This window comes from Ambystoma mexicanum, chromosome 14, assembly GCF_040938575.1.
Source record: "Ambystoma mexicanum isolate Mex_15411 chromosome 14, UKY_AmexF1_1, whole genome shotgun sequence".
Classification (NCBI taxonomy): Eukaryota; Metazoa; Chordata; class Amphibia; order Caudata; family Ambystomatidae; genus Ambystoma; species Ambystoma mexicanum.
This window is the reverse complement of record NC_090940.1, coordinates 178970912-178993236: the sequence shown is the minus strand read 5'-3', so window position 1 is coordinate 178993236 and position 22325 is coordinate 178970912. Positions and strand designations below refer to the sequence as shown.

Here is a 22325-nt window from a genome sequence, read left to right as displayed (position 1 = left end):
GGGCAGAATGGCAGCAGGACAGCAAACAGTACTTTTTTGGTACTTCTGCGGTGCGCGTTCAGCAGGGCAGTTATAGGCTAGAGGGAGCACGTCAGTCAAAAGGGGAAGAGCTCCAGCCAAAGGAAGTGACCTCAGTGGAAAGGAAGTCAGGCAAGTCCAGTGCAGCAGGCCCAGACGTCCTCCACAAGACCAAATCGAGGTCGAGAGCACACACGGCTCTCAAATCCTGAAAGCGCTGGCGCAGCGTAGCGTAGCGTGGGCAGAATGGCAGCAGGACAGCAAACAGTACTTTTTCGGTACTTCTGCGGTGCGCCTTTTGTATATTGTAATGGTCTCTAGAATATCTCGTAATCATCCTAGTCTTACTATTTTTTATCTTTAAATAACCTCTTTCTGAGAAACTTTTGTTTATTATTGCACATTCTTCACGATAGCTGGTAAGCTCACTAAAATTTCCTTTTGCTCGTATAGATTCTCCCTTAGGGATATCCTCAATCACATTTCTCTTGTGGCAGCTTTCAGAGTGAGTTTACTTCGGTTTCTTTCCTGAACGTTCTAGTACAGACTTCGTCATTCCGAATGTCAATATTGCGATCCAAGGTGGTGATGTGTTCATTACTTTATTCTAGTGAGTTCTATTCCAAAGCTATTATGGTCTAAATATTAATTGAACATCACCCTTAGTGCCATTCCAAATTAACAATACATCAATGTATCGCATCCATTTAAATATTTTAGTTGCAGCATCAGGATATGTGTACACATGTGCATCTTCGAAATAACCCATGAAGGGGTTAGCTAGAGAATGCGCATAGCATGCCCCATTGCTACTCCCTTTGTTTAGCTAGAGATGCTTACGTTAAATAGGAACACATTGTGAACTAATGTAAAGTTAAGAAATGTCTTCAACATTTCTATTTGCAGTAGATCTGAGGCTGATTTGCCATTAAAGAAATACTCAAATATTGATTTGAGTGCCAATCTATGGTTGAAACGTACAAGGCCTTTACATCCATTAAGGCCAAGATATGCTATTTACTCCAAGTCACTTAATTCAAATTTTCCAAAACTTGTATTGTATCCTCGACATGGGAATCTAATTTACATACTTCAGGTTTTATCATTAAATCAATGAATCTGCACATATTTTACGTCAGCAAACCTATCCCACAATTGGTCGAGCCTCATGTAATAAATACATCACTTACTTTGTGAATTTAAGGCAAAAAATAGATTGTTGGTATTCTCTGCATTTGACTTAGGAAGGCTTTTTCATCATCTGTCAATATGTGTGTCAGATACCATTTGTGAACTAGTTCATGAAATTACTTTATTGTATTAGTAATACATTCCCAATTAATTTTCTTAGAGCTACCGGGTAAAGATAAATGATGTTCTGCCATGGCAATATAATCTTGCTTGTTCAATATGACAATGTTTCCTCCCTTGTCTGCCACGTTGATAATTACATCGTCATATGTTTGCAGTCTCTGCATGGCCCGGTGTTCCTCATAAAAGTAGTTGTGTATGCAGTTGTTTTCTACTTTTTTATACATGAGTTTGTGGATGTCAATAATAACTGCTTGATGGAAGGTATAAATCAAGTTAATTTGTTCTAACTGTGGCGTAAATTTGGAATTTGGTTTCAATTTAGCATCAGTCAGAAGCAACAAGTTACTTACCTGTAACTATTCTCCACATGCTCATGAATATTCCCTGTCGCCAGGCTCGGAATCCTCTGTAAAAGAAAAAACGGTTTCACTTTTGTTTATAAACTGTCTTTCTCCAATAAACTGAGCTCTGGGTCATACTGCCCCCAGACAATGACTCCCTCTCCCCAAGCCACTCCTCTGGCAGCCATCTTCAGATTTGGTAGCACTTAAAGTGGCAGTATGACCAAGAAGAGCCACAGAGGGGCAGGAGGGAAGGTTTGCATGTGAATCAATGCCAGATCCATGCTGGAGAACTACAGTTACAGGTAAGTAACTTGCTCCTTCTCCAGCATAGGGTCTGGCATGGATTCACATGCTCATGAACAAAGAATACATAGCAGTACATATACAACCACAGGAGGTGGCAAGAGTGAACAGAAGCAATACTCTTACCTCCTCACCAGGCTCACCTTCAAGCGAACAGGTTGCGTAGCACTGCTTGGCCGACTCTGGACTCCTCTCTGGAATCCCTGTTAACGCAGTAGAATTTGAGGAAGGTGTGCGTAGACCTCGACATAGCAGCACTGCAGATGTCCAGCAAGGGCACACCAGATAGGAACGCTGATGTAGCAGTGTTCGCTCTGGTATAATGGGCTCGGACGGCCAGGCAGCAGTCGGTCTGCCAACCGGTGACAATGAGTGATGCAGCCGAAGAGCCACCTGGAGATGGAATCCTTGGACAAGGCCTTCCCATGGTTTACAGGACCAAAGTTCACAAAAAGCTGAGAAGTCTTCCGGAAACTCTTGGTACGGGCCACATAAAACCTCAGCGCTCGAGCCACTTCCAGCGAGTGCAAAGTCCTTTCAGCCGGCAACGAAGGTGTCGGACAAAACACAGGCAACACCAAGGGTTAGTTGAGATGAAATTCCAACTGAACCTTGGGCATGAAGGAGGGGTGCGTCCGCAGCACCACCATCGTCTCGTAGAAAGTCAAATTGGGCTTCTTACAGGACAGGGCCTGGATCTCACCCACTCTCCTGGAAGAGGTGACGGCCACGAGAAAAGTGGTCTTCCAAGAAAGGAACTTGAGGAGCTTGATGCATAGGCTGGAAGGGCCTCTCCCCCCCCCCCATGAGCCTAGTCAGCACCACGTTGAGTTCCCATGCTGGGGCAGGCGCCCTCACCGGTGGGAACGATCAAAACAGTCCTTTAACCAACTCTTTCACTAGACGGTGCGACCAAAGAGAAGGCTGTCCCGGATATCCCGGTGTAGCGGGAGATAGCGCTAGAGGCACTTTGATGGAGGCGTGTGCCAGCCCAGACATCGCCAGCGACAACAAGTACGGAAGGACTTGGGGGAGGGGGTTTAATCTTCTGCGACCGGCACAAAGTCGTGAAATGCTTCCATTTGTGTCTGTAGCACTTAGAGTCGACAAACACCCTGGCCCTGGCAAGGACTTTCCTGCAGTCCGCCGGCAGCTCGTGCCCGCCAAACTCTAATGCCGTATGAGTCAGGCATTCAGGTTCAGCGATCCTGGGTCACGGTGCAGGATTGCGCCTCCTTCTCTGGCAAGCAGATCTGCGACCACTGGTAGCTTGACTGGAGGAGACGCCGACATGCTGAGACGGTCCGTGTACCAGATTTGCCTCGTCCAAGCTGGTGCGTCGAGGATTATCCTGCACCGACACGGTCAGAGTTTACTGATGACTTGTAGTAGTAGAGGCAACGGACAGAACACGTACAGGAACAGGCCTTCCCACGGGAATGAGAATGCACCCCCCCCCCCATGCTCCACGGCTGAGCGAGAACCTGCTGGCAAACCTCTGGCACTTGGTGTTCGTTGACGTCGCAAATAGATCGATCTGTGGTCTGCCCCCCTTGAGGAAGATGCTGGCCACTTGATCCTGACGAAGCTCCCACTCGTGGAAAGAGCGTAGCTCCCCGCTGAGTGAGTCAGAGACTGTTTTTCACTCCCGTGAGGTGTAAAGGAAAGAGGAACATCCCTTGGGTGACAGCCCAGTGCCACAGATCCTGCGCCTCCCTGGAGAGCGCCAGGGACCTGGTGCCCTACTGCAGCCGGATGTAAAACACTGGTGGTATGGTCCTTGAAGACCCGCAGCAGTTTTTCCCTGAGAGACGGAAGAAATTACTTAAGGGCCCAAAACACTGCCTGCTGCTCTGGTACGTTGTGATGTGGAGCTCCTGCTCCACTGGCAGCCACAAGCCTCTGTCGTGGAGACATTCTGTGTGGGCTCCACAGCCCTCCAGGAAAGCATCCGTCGTGACCATCTCCTGGAACGTGCGGCTCTGGAAGTCTGTGCATCAGGTGATGTTGGAGCACACACCCCACCACCTTATCACTCGAGTGAACTCCTCGTCGAGAACAATCCCATCTTTGAAGCTTCCGGACACCTGGAATCAACGGGCGTCCAGGAATTCCTGGAGCGGTCGCATCTGCAACCTGCAGAGCCGGATCAGGTAGATACATGAGATCATGCCGAGCAGCAACTTGATGGTCCTCACTGTGGTGATCTTCAGTGCTAACAGCCGTTGCACTTTGCTCAAAATGGCTGCTCTCCTCTCTTCCGAGGGGGCCACCAGGCAGGACACTGTGTTGAGCCTGGCACCCAGGGATAGCGCGTCCTGCGATGGAGTCGAGCAGAACTTTGCATAGTTCACTGAGAACACCAGATCAGTCAGAAGTCGGACGGTCCTCTCTGTGTGATCGACGGCAACGTCCCTTGCCCTGGCCGGAGGTGCCAGTCGGTGAGGTAAGGGTACACATATATCCCCTGTAGGCGCAGGTGGGCCGCCACCGGAGCCAAGCACTTCGTAAAGACTCTGGGCGCCGACTTCAGTCGGCAGGAGAGAGCCTTGAACTGGAAGAGCTTCCCCTTGTACAACGAAACGCAGGAATTTGCAATGTTTTTCATGAATCGGGACCTGGAAGTATGTGTCCTCTAGATCCAACGACGACAAAGTCTTCCTCCTCCAGTTGGCAGAGCATGTGCTGCAACGTGACCATCCTGAATTTTTGGGACTTGATGTACTTGTTGAATCGTCCTAGATTCTTTCTTTTTAGAAAGCATCTCGAGTAAACTCCACAGCCCCGGAGTCGCTTCGGAGCCAGCTCTGTAGCACCCCCCCTTTTTTTTTTTCTGGCCCGAACCTCCAGCAGCAGCTGAGGCATGTGTTGTTCCTGCTGGGCCACCGGTGGCATTTGAGGACACTTGCGCTGAAACTCCAAAGTGTGTCCGTGGGCTACAGCGTCCAACACCCATCGATCAGTGGGGATGTTTTCCACACATTGACGAACCAGGGTGCAGGGGTGGGGGCCCACCGTCTTGGTCGGTTAAGTCCTGCTTGGAGGCCGGCATGCTGCCTTGGGAGCCTTGACGACGAAGGCAGCCATCTCCAAAGGCCTTGGAGAGACCCCTGTAGGCTTCCTGGGTCGCAGAACGGGAGGGCTGGCGGTAACAAGATGATCTGCCACTGAAACCCTTTGAGGATCTGCCAGACTTCCCTGCTGAAGAACGAAAGGACTGACTGTGCTGCTGCAGTGTGCCCAGGAAACGGCCCGTCTCCGTGTCGGTCTTGATGGCCTGAAGAGATTCATCGACGGCCTATCCAAAGAGATTATCTCTGTTCGAACAGCATGCCCATGGACCCTCGTCTGGACCTCTTGCCTAAAGTTGGTGGCCTTCAGCCAGCCACGACAGAGGCAAACCCCATTTCCCATCTGGCGGAACCCTGTGTCTGCAATGTCCAGGGCCACGGTAATGGTGTAGTCCGACGCCACCTCGCCTTTCTGAAGGATCTCCATCGCCTCAACCAGTTTCTCCTCGGGGAGGAAATCCAGGATCAGAGCTATCTTGTACCATAGCTCCCGGTCGTACCTAGCCAGGATAGCTAAAGCGTTGGCTGCCTTGACTGCCTTTGCCGCAGAGTAGATGACCTTTCTACCCACGGCGTCCAACTTCTTCCCCTTGCTGTCCGGGGGAACGGAAGCCAAGGACGATCGGTTGGACGCCTTTTTCGGCACAGCAGCCGAGACCACTGAGTCTGGTGATGGCTGTGATTGCAAACACTTGGCTGCAGACTCCGGAAACCGGTATTTCTTTTCAAGCTGGTCCCTTTTCGCCGGGGCTGAGGCGGGGTTCTTCAGCAGCGCCAGCCCCTCATGTCAGACGTCGTCCAGGAGGGGCATTGCCAAAATGGTCCTTTTCGCTTCCTGGCGTTGATACAAGAAGCCCTCCTTCGTCTCCTCCGGTGTGAGCTGGAAGAGTTCCGATGCGCAGCCGATCATTGAGTGGAAGGGACCAACTTCATCCGGGGGAGAAGCCCTTGGCGGGCGAGAGATGCCGCTGTCATCATCAGTGTCTTGTCATCACCTTGTCCGTCCCTGTATCCCAAGGGGGTGAGGCGAGGGTGAGGATACCGGCTGTTGGAGCAGAGGCATAGGATGCCTTTTCGTTTTCTTCGGTGGTGGCGGCCCTGGTGTCAATGGGGTAATTGCCAGTAGAGCCAGTGCCGCCGGCATCCTCTTCTACATCTCCAACACCAGTGAGTGGCGGGTTGAGAGAATATCATCCAACAGATCTCTCGGAGATGCCTAGGGAGTAGTGTCACTGGGCCCAGCACCCATGTCCTCGTCCCCGCCAATGACATTGTCGTTGTCGCCTCTGGCCGGTACTTCAACCATCCGTCGTCGTCCCCAACGTCTTCTGGGATGTTGTGGACAGAACCCTCGTCCTCTACGTTGGAAGAAGTAATGTCCATGCCTTGGAGTTCTTCCACTTCCCCCGCCCCACCCCCTTCTTTGGGTCCCGAGGGGTCTGCCTAGGGCTAAGGGACGGCATCCTCTTCTCCGGGGTCCTTTCCGTGGTTTGGCCAAAGCCTCCCGCTGGGAGGGAGAGACACCCTGGATGCCGCCGGGGCACCCTGGACCGGGTCAGTCCCTTTTGCCTTACAAAGGCCTTCCAGCTCGATTGAAGCAGGCGATTTAGCCTGTATGACCTGGGCCTTCACAAGGCAGGTCGCCTACCTTTTACTGTTGCTTGGCCTTCTCCGGTTTCTCCTGTAGCTTCCCCGGGGTAGCTGACTTTCTCTTCGACGAAGAGCTGGAGTGATGACTGGAGATTGAGGCCGCTGGAGATAAACACGCCATGGCCATCACGGGACCCGCTTGCACGGCGATCCCGACGGAACCAGACTCGGGGTGCTTGCCTTGTCTTGGACCCCCACGGATGGAGCGCCCTCAAAAGGACTTAGAAGCCCACTCTGGCTGGCTGGATCCAGAGGGGCCATGACCCTGTGAAACACACGGGGCCAGGGTCTTGAATTTGAGCCACGCCACCAGCCTGCTGTGCCGATGATTCCTTGTGCGCTTGGTAAAGCCATGACAGATCTCGTAATCTACCTCCTTGTGCGTCGGGTGAAGACAAAGGCACTGGGAATGCTTGTCCACGAAAACATTCCGTAAACTGCAGCTGGTGCAGAGTCTGAAGAGGGAAGCCACATCCTTCTCCTCCGACATAGTCCGGCGTGCAGTGTAGGCCTGATGGCCTTCTGGAAAAAAAGAAGAAACACTCGATGATCCCACCCTTGAGGAGCGATGAAAGATGCCAAAAAACAGATCCCCGTTAGTGTGATGAAGAAACGATAAAGCAAAAAAAGCACAAAAAATGCAGAAAGCTCTAAGAGCGAAACATGAGGTCTGCCAAAACTTGGACGTGCGGTAAAAATCTGAAGATGGCTGCCTGAGGAGGGGCTTAGCGAGAGGGCAGTCATTGGGTGGGGGTAGTATGACAAAGAGCTCAGTGATTTGTTTCATAGGAGACAGACAGTTTATAAACAAAAGTGAAACTTTTCTTATACCGAGGATTCCCAGCTCGACGACGGGGAATATTCTTGAGTATGTGAATCCATGCCAGACCCCATGCTGGAGAATTGTGCTTTCCACATCTAGCTCTTCTGGAATCTGGGCGACTGCTGCTTGGGTAACCGCTTCCAAGGATATTTAAAGTTGTCTGTTCTGAATGTCATTGATGGAAAGTTTATCCAATTATCACACGCTGTCGTATGTCTGGTTGTCTCCAATTAGTATTGTGGAAGAATTTCTTTAGTTTCAATTTTCTTACAAACTTAAAAATATCTATCTGAACGTTAAAATCACTGCTCGTAGCTGGTGCAGAAGAGAGGCCGCTGTTGATGACATGTTTATATTCGCCCAATGTTCTATTTGAGAGGTTTAAATCCAGGATCACATCTTGCCTTGTTTGTTGTATATTCTCTCTTTCCTGTATTCTGATCTGATTTTTACGCTCGACCTCCCATCTTCTATTCTCATTGGTTCTTCCGCTTCCTCTCTTACCTCTGGTGTGAATCTTTGTGTTACTATATCTGTATGGGCTAGTTCTTGAAACCAAACTTGCTTCGTATTGGGCCGATTGCCTTTGCAAAATCATCTTTTTTTGATCTAAAATAACCCTTCTTAACCCCTTAAGTGCCAAGGACGAGCTATCTAGACCTTAGCATTACGTTTGCAGTGCTAAGGACGAAATAGCTTGCCCTTTTTGGCAAAGCAGTTTGTGCAATCGCTACAAAGCAGCGATCGCACAAAACTGAAATCCAACCTCAGGCTATGTGAGGAGGGGGTTCCTCCTCATAGCCCAGGAGTTGGATTTCCTTCAGTTTCACATCAGTGTGCGTAATGCACGCTGATGTGAAACAAAGTAAATTTTACTGCAGCAGCCATTTTCGGCTGCCACGGCGAAAAGAGAAGGTGAGTTCCCTTGTCCCTCTCCCTCGATCTCCGGCATTATTGTGCCGTTGAGATGGAAGGAGGTGTTGTTGGAAAGGGGAGATTCTCCCCTTTCCAAGGACACCCTATTTGAAGCATTGCTGGGCGCGGATCGGGCTCTGATCACTCGATAACATGCCCAGCAATGCCACTAGACCACCAGGGATCTGCTTTTGAAGTGGGGGTTGAGGAGGCCGCTTAATATGTAAGCGGCCCTTCCCCTCAGCCCCCAAAGGATGGGGCAGCACGTTTTGCCCACCTTGGGGGCAGATGGGCATAGTAATGTGCCCATCTCCCTCTAGGGAAGGGGGCAAAACATAAAAATAAAAGGATTGTGTTTTGGTGGAGTGTGGGGGAACCCTAAATCACCAGAGATATAGGTAATGAAAGGGGGTGGCCCGCCACGCTAACCCTGAATGGATGGGGGCATCACATGTAGCCCTCCCTGGGGCAGATTTCTGCCCCTATCTGCCCCCAGGGAGGGCTACATGAGATGCCCCCCCCCATCCATTTGGGGTGGGGCAGAGGGCCACAGGAAAAGTTGGCACAGGTCCCCCCTAAGCATGGGGCAGCACATTTTTCCCACCCTGGGGGCAGATGGGCACACTAATGTGCCCATCCGCCCCTAGGGTAGGGGCAAAACAAACAAATTACATTTTGTTGGTGGGGGCACCCTAAAACACCAGCGACTTGTGTAATGGAAAGGGGATGGCCCTCTTTCCCCCCCATACCCAATATGGAGGTGGGGGCCTCTCATGTAGGCACAAATCACATGGGATACAGCTGCCTAAGGCCAGGGGCATTACCCCCAACTTTCCAAGCCCAGCAGCGGTTGCAGGGAGCCTAAGCAGGGTCCCCGTCCTTTCCCAGAGGGAGAAGCTGTAACACAACCCAGCCAGAGCTCCAGGGTGGTAAGCGGTCACATCCCCGACCACTGCTTTTCTCAAAATTCACAGAAGCCACTGCCTTACAGGGCCAACCATGTCCACCACATACCTTTTTTATCTGTCATTTTTCCAATTTTTCCCCGAACTATGGGAAATTTCCCTACAGAGTGGTTGCCTGACCTGTGCAAATCACGCCTTCTGAAACTTGGAATTGTGTCTACTTTTCAGAAACATATGCCTGCCTTCCCATTCAGCTTTCCTATCCTCCTCTTCCATTCCGTCCACCTATGTCCTATTGGAAAAAAGGGCAAAATCGCCTACCTCTCACAAAACTGATGGTAACCATATAAAAATATGTTTTTTCCTTACCACTCAACATGTTCTTGAAAGCCTGGAAAATGGCAAATTTAGCACAGCAAACCATATGTTCCTAGCTCTCACAAGGAAACAACCACAGGCTTCTTTGTACATCATGTTATTGGCATTTTCTGAAAAAACATAAAATGTGCTAGCTTTTTGGTTATTTTCTCTCACCCCATACAGCAGACTAGGATTCCATGGTGGCGTTATGACCACCAACATGTGCGAAGAAAAGGGGCCAAATTTGGGTGAGATAGCACATGTAACAAAATAGTTACAAGGGATTGAATGCTGACATACCGAAATCACCAAAAAAGGGCTTGGCACTGGTGGTTGGAGAGGCCTTGGTGGTTAAGGGGTTAATGGGTTCAGTTGTACTTGTTGAGGGTCTATCATTCCATGCCTGTCATTCATTATCACTGTGTACGTCTGAGCTCACTTGTGAAGTTCCTGGTGTGCTTTCTCCTGATGTTCCTACCTTTTCAACATACTTAGGCCGGAAAGTATATACCCTATCTGTAGTCTTTATCATCCCTCAATATCTTTCAGGAGGTATTTCATCCTGATGCTTCTTCAGTATTCTGGCCAATGTTTTGAAAATCTTCATGTCTGTTTGGCAACAATCTGGAATGTCTGTAGCTTGTCCATACCAGGAACCCAGTATAACGAACACTGCGAAGCAGACTGGCATTATTGGTTATACCCACCGGCATTATTGGTTATACCCACCAACATCGCATGGAGGTGCAAAGCGATGAAGAGGAGGGATTTCCTAGGTTGGACAAACACATCTTAAGAAACTAACCTGAGTCACCCTGATCTGGGTAATGTCTAGTTGCAAACACCCAACTTCCAGAGCTTAAAGCAAAGCAAGTGGAGGTTTAAGAAAAAGGGAGCAGACTGGCCAGGGCACTTCCTAGTCGATTGTGGCATGTATTTGAGGCAACTTCAAAATACACTCTGATATGCAGCCCATATCCTCATATTCGTGTGAAAGTGTTTTTTATGGCATATAAACTGAGGAAGATAGGGGTGTAGAATAAAAAGGAATAAAGGAGAGGTCAAAGTAAAGTCTCGGATGAGGTTTTTAAGTCTGGGGCAATTTCTTTTTGGATGCCTACGACTAACTCCCCAAGGAAGTAGTCCAGTTTGGAACATAAGTCTTGTAAGGGTGGAGGGCGTGCTAAAAAAAAACAATAGGACCTGAACTTGAAAAACACAATGGAATACAAACAATAAATTACTTTTGCATAATGAAAAATAGGACAGCAATACCCGTAGGTACACACAGTCCAAGCAACAGAATTTATGTTGTAGAATGTTTGTAGTTAAACAAAGGATACGGCAAATCTAAGGCATGTTAGCAAATCTGTGGTGGAAGATGTCCTTGAGAACAAGTATTACTCACTTTGTGCTGCACTCTTAAGAGAACATCCTCACCCGCTTCCCTGAAAAGATCTACTGCTTCATTGTGCAGAAGATTGTTCAGCTCCCTTCCATTCACCTGTGAGACCAAACAAACATTTAGTCAATTGGCTAAAAGACATTAATTGTTGTGCTAAACCGTGCCAAGTCCATCTATTCCTGAATTTAAAAAAAAACATGCACTATATTGCTTTTTTCGGTTTTACGTCATTTCATTGACAGAAATCACTGAGAGGTAAGTTACTTTGTTGCATTTTTTCTTTTTATTTTAATGTGGTGGGTCCCCCATACATTCTTCCCACCTCCCTATCAACCACCTTCTCTACACTTACCAACCTCTTTACATACACTGTGGCAAGGTCAGTATCCATGGAAAAAGGTCTGGTCGACAACCACACAACAAAATCAAGGAAAACGCTCATGAGAGGGTACCCAACGCTGAGCAGAGAGAACACACTACATCCATCTTCACCTTCAGCGTATTGTAGAGGCTGTGCCGAGAGAAGCACCATCCAAGTGTGCTGGACAGGCCCACATATTCAGATTTTTGGGAAAAAATCCTTACACAAATTAAGAGCTCACACAGGCAAATCCTCCACTTAAATCTGTGACTGTCCTTTTGTGAAATGCAAAGGAGGAGGTGCAATGATAGTTTCCTGTGGGCATGAAGAGTACATTTATCACCCACATGCATAGCACATGCCACATACATCACATACTTCTGACTGAATCCCCACATACTGGAGCTTGGCGGTCACATATTTATGGCAAACAAGATCCATGGGAAAGATTGGTGTGATTCTAACAATTAAATAGTACACATAAGTAAACATCTGGGAGCCATTTATAAAGTTTATTTGGGATCTTGAAGTTGATTTATTTTTTAGTTTATAACGTGCTAGCTCACGTGAGTGACACTTCAAGCTCCTGGAAAAAACAAAAAGGGACATAGAGTACAATACAAAAGGTGCAACATATATACAAGACATAGGATGCACAAGATGATGTTTCAGTGCCCAAGTAGCCTGCTTGCTATAGTCAGTATCAGAGACCAGAACGTGGCAGTTGGGTTACATAGTGTAGTTGAAGTTTTTTTGGATCTCTACTTACAGAGCAATTGTCGGAGGTTTTGCTTGTGTTAAAGACTCATGTTTGGAATTTGGCACTAAAACCGTTTTCTTAAGAGGGACCTCTGGATTTATTGGTTTAGTGTGTGTCCCAGTGACCCGATAATGATGTGCCTGTAAGAGCAAATGTCTTGAAAGGATGAGACTGTCTTACACCAACAAATTATACTGCTTCTTGAATTTCAAACTCAAATGTAAATCAAATTAATTGCTCTGAATAACTGGATTTCAGGGGTCGAAATGGACATTTCTGGAGCATGAGCTGAAAGTAACCTGGATGTCAGAATTTTCATGTGACCCGGAGTTATGAAAGTCCATCTTCATGAATGGAGTGCCTAAAAGATGAGGGAACTTGTCTTTCTTGGCCTAACTGTGGCATGCACCTAAACATGCACATTCCTCAAACCCTTCTTTATATTGCTGTTTTGCTATGTCTTGTACAGATTTGTGGTCTGTATCTGTTGAATCCAGTCTCTTGCCAAGTTACTTTAAAGGTCTTCACTTTTTAAGTTCTTTAAATTGACTTAACTTTTGTTTTTTACATTTCTTTTCTGTCAGTTCTTCCTTCTTGCTGCTACTTCTCATTTAGTCTTTATGTTTGATGGCACTAAATAACAGTTGTTACATCTGTTACTGCATTAATCTTGGTGCCGGATGCAACATTTTTCTCCATTTTGCAACCTTGCTCACTCTTTCTGCTGCTCCTGCAGAAAGAGGTGCTAATATTGTTAGTTTGCCATTTTTGTCTTTCTACATTCTACCATCTTAAATCACTCACATAAGCCTGAACAATGCTTGCATTATAGCACCCTTCTTTGAATTCGATACAACCAACCCATCATTGCCGGCTTAAATACAGGGGCATCTCACAAATCTCTTAATAGATACAGGAGCTTCACAAAGTACCCTTAATTCCCAAGATTTTCCTTAAACATGTTCTGGGAAAATCAAATATTGTCAACGGGAATGGAAGGTGTTGCAACCCGTCTACCTTAAACTACCCAAACAGCGTGAACGCCGGGGCCCCTCGTTATGATGCAGGCCTTCCTGCTCAGCCCAACCACCCCTAGGAATCTCTTGGCTATGGACTGCTTCATATAGAACCATTTATTGTAGACCGCACAGCTCAAATATTCACCTACACCCGGATCATGCAGTGGCGGTAGCTCTCCCCACGGCAGTAGAAGTCTATACATTAGCAACACTCACGGAAGTACTCACAACGCAAACTCTGTTGCCCGAGTGGCTTCAGGATGTTCCAGAATAGTAATGGGCAACCGGCTCCAATGAGGTTGGGTTCATCACTTCCAGTAGTCCTATGTCACATTCCCTAAAGTCAAACAGTACCCCCTTTCACACCAGGCAATATAGGGGTGTTCAACCCATAATTTCGGTCCTGTTGACCTAAGGGATACTTGTGTATACTATTTTTCTCTATAACACACCAAATGTTGCTGTGTGAAAAGGTGGGCTATCGCTAGAGGTGAAATTGAGACTAATGAAGGAAAGGCAATTAATGATAATATGCCCATCTTGCACACCATTTTCTCAGCCCTCGGACACCACTGTTTACAGTGTAGTTGATTTATGCTCAGTGTCTGTTAAATCTCAGGTGCCAGGGATTCAGACATTCCCCTAACATCTATTCCAGAACACTGAATGCCAATACGGCAGCTCTATTTTCCGGGCAACTCAACGCTCATTCAGTATGTTGACAATCTATTACTTTGCTTCCCTGATCAAGCTGCAGCACAAAGAGATGGAACAAGTTAATTACCTGTAACTGTTCTCCAGTATGGGTCTGGCATGGATTCACATGCTCTGAATATTTCCTGTCGGGCCGGGAATCCTTGGTAAAAGAAAAAACATTTTCACTTTCACTTACAAACTGTCCTTCTCCCATAAACCAATCACCGAGCTCTGGGTCATACTGCCCCAGCCAATGACTGCCCTCTCCCTAAGCCACTCCTCTGGCAGCCATCTTCAGTTTTGGTAGCACGTAAAGTGGCAGTATGACCAAGAAGAGCCACAGATGGACAGGAGGGAAGGTTTGCATGTGAATCAATGTCAGATTCATGCTGGAGAACTACAGTTACAGGTAAGTAACTTGCTCCATCTCCAGCATAGGGTCTGGCATGGATTCACATGCTCATGAATAAAGAATACATAGCAGAACATAAATACACAACCACGGAAGGTGGCAAGGCTCAAGCAATTACTCTTACCTCCGGAACAGGCTCACCTTCGAGCAAACAGGTTGCATAGCACTGCTTGGCTGACACTGGACTCCTCTCTGGAATCCCCGTCAACGCAGTAAAATCTTGTGAAGGTGTGTGTAGACCTCCACATAGCAGCCCTGCAAATGCGCCACATCCTGTGAGTATGCGCCACATCCTGTGAGTGCAAAGTCCTTTCAGCCAGCAACAAAGGTATCGAAAAAAAAACACAGGCAACACCAAAGGTTCGTTGAGGTGGAATTCCGACTGAACGTTTGGCATGAAGGATTGGTGCGTCCGCAGCACCACCCACGTGTCATGAGAAGTCAGATAAGGCTGCTCGCAGGACAGAGCTTGGATCTCACCTACCCTCCTGGCAGAGGTGATGGCCATGAGAAAAGCCGCTTCCACGAAAGGAACTTGAGGGAGGCTTGATGCATAGGCTCAAAGCGTGCCTCCATAAGCCTCGTCAGTACCACGTCGAGTTCTCACGTTGGGGCAGGGGCCTTCACTGGTGGAAACTATCGAAATAGTCCCTTGAGGAACTCCTTGGCTAGATGGTGTGACCAAAGAGCAGACCTTCCCGGAGACCTGGTGTCCCAGGAGATAGCCACCAAATGCACTTGGACGTGCACCAGCCCCGCCTTGGCCAAGGACAACAAGTACAGAAGGTTCTGCAGGGCTGTGAACCTCTAGAGGGTTGATCTTCTGCGTCCGCCACCAAGTTGCGAAACGCTTCCACTTGTGCCCGTAGCACTTAAGAGTCGATGACGCTCTGGCAAGGACCTCCCTGCATTCCGCTGGTTGCTCGTACCCACCGAACTTAAGTCTGCAGGAGCCAGGCCTTCAAGTTCAGCGATCCTGGGTCGTGATGGAGGATTGCACCTCCTTCTCTGGTGAGCAGATGCGCGACCACTGGCGGCTTGACTGGAGGGGACGTCGACAGGCTGAGAAGGTCCAGGAACCAAATCTGCCTCGGCCATGCCGGTGCGCCAAAGATCATCCTGCACCGGCACGGTTTGAGTTGATTGCTGAGTTGCAGCAGTAGAGGCAATGGCCAGAACGCATACAGGACTTCCAACTGGAAGGAAAACGTGTCCCCATGCTCCTCGGCTGGTGGAACCTGCTGGCGAATCTCTGGCATTTGGAGTTTGCCGCTGTTGCGAACAGATCGGTCTGGGGTCTGCCCCAACTGAGGGAGTGGCTGTCCACTTGATCCTGTCAAATCTCCCACTCGTGGCAAGAGCGCAGATCCCTGCTGAGGGAGTCAGCGATGGTGTTCTTCACTCCCGCCAGATGAAAAGGAATGAGGAACAACCCTTGGGCGACGCCCCAGTGCCACAAGTCCTGTGCCTCTTTGGAGAGCACTGGGCATCTGGTGCCCCCCCGCTTCCTGATGTAGAACATTGTGGTGGTAGTGTCCGTGAAGACCCTCACCATCTTGCCCTCGGACGGAACGACCTGAGGACCCAAAACACTGCTCGCAGTTCAGGGTCTTTGCTGTGTAGACATTCGGTGCAGGCTTCCCAGCCCTCCAGGGAAGCGTCCGTGTTGACCGTCTCTTGGTATGGGGGGGCTCTGGAAATACGTGCCCACCCCACCACCTTACCGAGCGAACAGGAATTCCTGAAGGGGTGTCATCCGCAACCTGCAGAGTGTAATCAGGTAAATGCACATCATGCCGAGCAGAGACTTGATGGTCTGCACCGTGGCGATTTTCAGTGCCAACAGTTGCTGCACCTTGCCCAGTATGGCCGCCATTCTCTCCTCAGAGGGAGCCATCGGGCAGGAGACTGTGTTGAGCCTGGACCCCAGGAACAGCACATTCTGCGATGGAATCAAGCAGGACTTTGGATAGTTCACATAGAACCCCAGATCCGTCAGCAGCCGGATGGTCCATTCCGTGTGTTCGAACCCTATTTCCCTGAGGTACGGGTACACCTGAATCCCTTGTAGACGTAGATGGGCCGGCACAGGTGCCAGGCACTTCATAAACACCCTTGGCGCCGACTTCAGTCGGAAGGGAACGCCTTGAAATGGTAGTGTTTTCCCTGTACCACAAAGCTCAGGAACTTCCGATGCTTCTCGTGAATGGGGACGTGGAAGTAAGCGTCCTCTAGATCCAGCGACGGCAGGAAATATCCTTCCTCCAGTTGGCCAAGGATGTGCTGCAACGGGACCATCCTGAATTTTTGGGACTTGAGGTAATTGTTTAGACGTCGCAGGTCGGGAATGGGGCTCCAGCCCCCGGTCTTCTTTTTTACCAAGAAGTATCTGGAGTATACTCCGGAGCTCTGCAGTCCCTTTGGAACCAGCTCTATTGCCCCTCATCTTAGCATGGCCCGTACTTCCTGCAGGAGCTGAGGGATGTGCAGCTCCTGCCGGGTCAACAGAGGTATCCGCAGACACTGTTGGAATTCTAGAGTGTGTTCGTGGGCGAGAGTGTCCAGTACCCATCAGTCGGTGGAGATCTTTTCCCACTCGCTGACGAAGCTCGCCAGCTGGCCTCCCACCGGGGTGCACGGTTAGGAGCCCGATGTCCTGGCTGGTTCAGTCTTGCTTCGGGGTCTGTTTGCCACCCTGGGAGCGACGACAGCAGCAACCTCCGAAAGCCTTGGAACAAGCCATGTAGGCCTCCTGGGTTGTGGAACTGGAGAGCTGGCGCTAAGAGGTTGAACCCCCCCCGCCAAACCCCTTCGATGATCGGCCAGATTTCCCTCCTGAGGCACGAAAGGAAGGACGATGCTGAACCGTGCCAAGGGTCCGGGCCGTGTCGGTCAGTCGTGATGGCTTGTAACGATTCGTCAATGGCATTCCCAAAAAGATGGTCCCAGTCAAAAGGCGTGTCCAGGACCCTCGTCTGAACTTTCTGCCGAATGTTGGTGGCTTTCAACCAGCCACGACGACTGAGGCAGACACCGTTCCCCATCTGTCGGAGCCTCAAGTCTGCAATGTCCATGGCCACGGTGATCGCATGGTCCGATGCCACCTCTCCATCCTGGAGAATCGCCAGCACCTCGATTCGCTTGTCGGGGAGAAATTCCAGCAGCAGGGCTATCTTGTACCACAGCTCCCTGTCGTATCTGGCCAGGATCGCAAGAGCGTTTGCTGCTTTGACCGTCGTTGCCACAGAGTAGATCACTTTCCTAACCACGGCATCCAAATTCTTCCCCTCGCTGTCCGGCAGAACAGAGGCTGAAGACGAGGGGTTTGAAGACTTTTTCCTTACAGCGGCTGAGACCACCGAGTCCGGGGAGGGCTGTAACTGCAGGCACTTGGGTGCAGACTCCGGCACGCTGTATTTCTTTTCCAGCCTGTCTTTTAGCTGAGGCGAGATTCCTCAGCGCCAGGTCCTCATACCAAACGTTGCCAAGGAGGGGCACTGCCAGAATGGTCTTCCTCTGGCCTCTCAGTGCTGGTAAAGGAAACCTTCCTTCTTGGTCTCATCCGGCGTCAGCTGGATGAACTCAGAAACGTGAGCAACTATGGCGCGGGAACGAACCCACTTTGTCTGGGCTAGACACTCTTGTGGCGGGGAAATGCTGCAGTCGTCCGTGTCCGTCATCGCAGTGTCCGTCCCCGTATCCCTGGGGGTGTGGGAGCGGGAGAGCATGAGAGGCAGTTTATGAGGCGGCGTGGAGTGCCGTTTCCTCTTCTTCACTGGCGGGAAGCCCAGTGCGACTGGGGTCGGCACTGCAAGTGCCGTCGGCATCCTCTTATGAATCTCCGACACCAGCGTGTGGAGAGTTGACAGGATGTTCAGCGATAAGTCCCTGGGGGGTGTCGGAGGTGGTTGGCTTGCTGGACACTGCGAAGGACCTCCGTATCTCTATGAAAAATCAGAGGAGTTTACTTTGCGGACAGAACCTGAAGCGCTCCTACTCTTCTTGCTGATGTAATGGCCACGAATAAAGCAGTCTTCCACATTAGACGGTGAATAGCACAAGAGGCCATAGGTTCAAATGGTTTGCGGATGCTTTCAATGGGTTTAAACTGCGATCCAGAGCCCAATGGCAAAACCGCAACCACTTGCTTTGATATTGCTTCCTTGTGGGTGCATTCCTTCATTTTTAGATTGTTCAGATAGATACAAATGAGCAGAGATCAGTTCTTCAGGAACAAAGCCATCAAGTCCAGCAATTGAGGGGAGGGGTGAAGCACCTGCCCCTTCTGCTGAGTCAGAAGATCTTCCGATACCAGTAGATCTACACTCACTGTCCTCGCTAAATCCAGAAAATCCCCAAACCAAATCAGACATGGCCAAAACAGGACCACTTGGATCACTGAAGAATTTGGCATCTTTGTAAAACCTCATTAACTTCTTGTGCATCAGGGGAAGCATACGTTTTGTTCGACCAGTCCAGCTGTCCCTCCCTTGATGCAAATAGGGGGCAGAGGGGATTGTACTTGGTAGCGAACAGTTCCACCTCTGGGCGACCCCACTTCTGGGTTAGCATCGCAACAGATGGCTTTAGTTCCCATTCGTGTTTATCCGCTAAGACGTTTTTCTTTCCCTTTAGATTGGACGCTGTGATTGTTTCCCATGGCCCAATACCATATTTCTTGTGCCAGAATATAAAGTGGAGGGGAGAGAGTCCCTTCTTGTTCGTTTACATGAAACATAGCAGTGGCATTGTGTGTAAAAGGTTTTCCACTTTTCCCTGAACGTAGGGTAGAAATGAGATCATAAAAATTGCTTTCAGCTCCAAAACGTGTATGTGGTCCTTTCTCTCTTGTTTTGAACAAAACACTGTGTGCAGTCAAATCCTAACAATGAGCAGCTCACCTGTATTCCACCCGTATTCTGAAGAGTATATTGTTAAAATGAAAATGCCATCAATAGATTTTCCGATTTGTTCACCAAACCAAGGATTCCTGAATGGTAATCAGCATGGACGTTTCATGCTCTGTGGATCCAGTTGTTGGTGCCAGATGCTGGTGAGGTGCCATTGAATGGTTCTCATCCGAAGTTTTGCATAGGGGACTAAATTAATGCAAGATGCAATCAGACCCCAGAGTCTTTGATATGACTAGGCCACCATTCCTTGGCCGTGCCATGAAAACAGAGATTATGTGTTGTATTGTGAAAACCATAGCTAAAAGCGGTTATTGGGTGACAGATGGGGTTGGGGGGGCATTTCCTAGAGTAGTATTCATCACTGCTGCAATAAACTGAATCCTCTGGAATGGGATTAATTTTGATTTGGCCACATTTATTGAGAAACCTAGTTCGAACAGTGGGTTTCATGTCAACTGCACCTCCTGCAACACTTCTTCTGGAGATGGGGCCTTTATCAGCCAATCGTCTAGGTATGGGTAAAGATTCACCTTTTTCAACCACAGGTGGGCTGCCACTGCACCCAAAACCTTGCTGGAGACAGATCTAGTCCAACTATAAGACATGTGTACTGGTAAAGTACCTTTCCTACAGTAAACCTCTGGTGATCCTTCAATATGGGTATATGAAAATACATGTATTGTAGATCTCGGGATGCCACCTTATCATCGTGTTGACGTGCCGCTAGAATCGGAGGTACTGTTACCATGTGAAATGTCTCCACTAGGAGGAATTGGTTCAATTCTGAAAAATCTAAGATTGGCCTCATTCTGCCATTCTTTTTGGGAATTATAGAATACCGGGAGTAAAATCCCAGACCCATTTCTTTTTCTGGAACCAATTCTATTGCCTCCCCAAAGAGAAACGTTTTTGAATATCTCTGACAAGGTCCGGAGATGATTTGTGGAGCCCTGGCGTAGAACGTGGTGGTGTAACAGGAAGGGTCAGAGAGTTGCCTAGATGAATGATGTTCAATACTTGCGTGATGTTTTCCCACTGATGTAGGAATTTCACAATCTTTCCTGCTACCGGGGATGTATGCACCTTGATGTCAATGGAGCAGATGGTTTGCACATCCCCCAAATGGAAGTCTAACAGACTTCTTTGTATCCTGTGCTGTAGATGAATGTGTAATGCTAGTATTTACCTTCGGTCTGTATCGTCTTTTATGACTTGAAGGTCTTGAACAGCGGCCTCTCTCCCTTCAGAGACCCAGAAGGTGAGCTTGTCTGCCACTTTTACCAATTTAGAATGTTAAAACCTGAAAGTACTGTGGCCGCATTGATGAAGCATTAGAGACCTTTTCCCCTCTTAGGGAGATTTATTATTTGTATGCTTCATCTCCTCTCCTAGCGAGACCACCAGCACATTTTGCTGGACTTCTGGACCGTGTGTGTGTGTGTTGTGTGTGTTTTCTTTCGCGGGAACACTTGGGTGTCCCCCACATAGGCTCCAGAGTGTCTGGGTGGGCAGGAAGTGGGGGAGGAGTCATTCACCCCACCCCCCTGTCCTTTGTCTGCCAGAGTGCCTTAATAGGACCAGCTCCCACAGGTGGGCTGGCTGTCCTGATGGACAGCCAAACGCCCCTTTCTGTAAAATGTTGAGAGATTGCAGAGGAGTGTGTGCTGGAACGGTACAAAAGGTGAGGTTTCTGGAGTGAAAAGCAAGTCGACTACTGGAAACTGAAGTAACCCGTTACCATAGATTTCTTCCAATACAATTTCCCCGAATGAGATTTCACAAATGTATTTCACAGAAAAAGGTAGGGGAAATGGTATAGGTGTAATGCATAATAGGTGGGGTATAAGTTAGGGTAGGGAGGGGTGGCTGCAGAGTATCTCCCTCCCGCTTTTTTTTTTTATTGTTGTATGATTAGTTTACATAAAACCTTATACAACATAAAGTGCATTACAAACAAATGGAAAAATACATTTCATTTTATGAACAGATATACAAATATACAAATATCTATATATAAAAAAAAATTCAACACATTTATCAACCTTTAAAATCGTTCCCAGACATAAAATCAAATTCCATACGTATTATATACAGTCTCTACTCATTGAATTCCTTATTTTTTGCTTCCAGTTCATCCTGAATATTAAGTAGGAGTGAATTCAATGCGAGGATTAGGGAGATATTTGCACCCCACATGCAGCGACTCCAGAACAGATTCTTCGACATTTCCCAATCCCCATCCAATCTATCTGTAACGTAGAGAGATCTTTTATTCCCAAAATGGGTGCATGTCAGGAGAAGGTGCCTAAGTGTTTCTGTCATGTCAGTCGCTCCACAAAATCGAGACTTTTAGAATTTTCCTTCGACCCTTTTTCTTTATGGGTCCAATGGTAAATTCTTTCTAGGGTGGGCATCTGGTTTAGTCTGAAGCGCATAAATGTGGTTCTCGCCCTCTGGCAAGGAAATCTTTGAATATATAGAGGAATCGATTCCCTTGCATGCAAAACTTTAGCATACTCCTTGTAGGTAACATGGCACCCCATATCATTTACTGTGTCTACCCAGTCTGACCTAAATAAAGATTTTTTTACTAATCCCGGTCGTTGAATCAGATCGTCTAAACAAAGTCCCAGCGATTCCACCAGAGAGAACATTCTATCGCTAAAACTCTTGATAGATAGTACCGCCCCCGTTTTGACTACCTTATTCAACAACTCATATAAGGTGTTTATCGGAGGATCATGTATTTTTCTAAAAGAGGAGAGTTGCCTCCACAAGTATCTGGCTTTAAGTGATATGAGACATAACTCGTGCCGAATAATGGAATTGGGGACTGCCCTAGAAAGGCCCATTGCTTCCTTCCACAGTTTCCCCTGGATCACATTTAGGTAGGAACTCAAGTCCTTTGTACAAATGTCCAAACCGTACAAAAGAACCGGTTCACATTTCGCAAGATAGAAGCGTCTAATAGGCAGAAGCGAAAATGTACAGACCTTTGCCCTCAGAAATTTCATCTGATTCTTTAGTTTAGCTGTTTTATCCCCAAGATTCAATTT

The 22325-nt window shown here is 48.3% G+C and overlaps 1 protein-coding gene across 2 annotated transcripts in view; it reads right to left on the bottom strand.

The window, feature by feature from the left end:
• Positions 1 to 22325, bottom strand: part of SYNJ2BP (synaptojanin 2 binding protein) — a 250113-nt gene that overhangs the window by 124184 nt on the left and 103604 nt on the right. For both annotated transcript variants that reach the window (XM_069638866.1, XM_069638868.1), the window contains exon 3: positions 11112 to 11207. In XM_069638866.1, coding sequence (XP_069494967.1) covers positions 11112 to 11207 — 96 coding nt within the window. The remainder of the gene's footprint in view (positions 1 to 11111; positions 11208 to 22325) is intronic.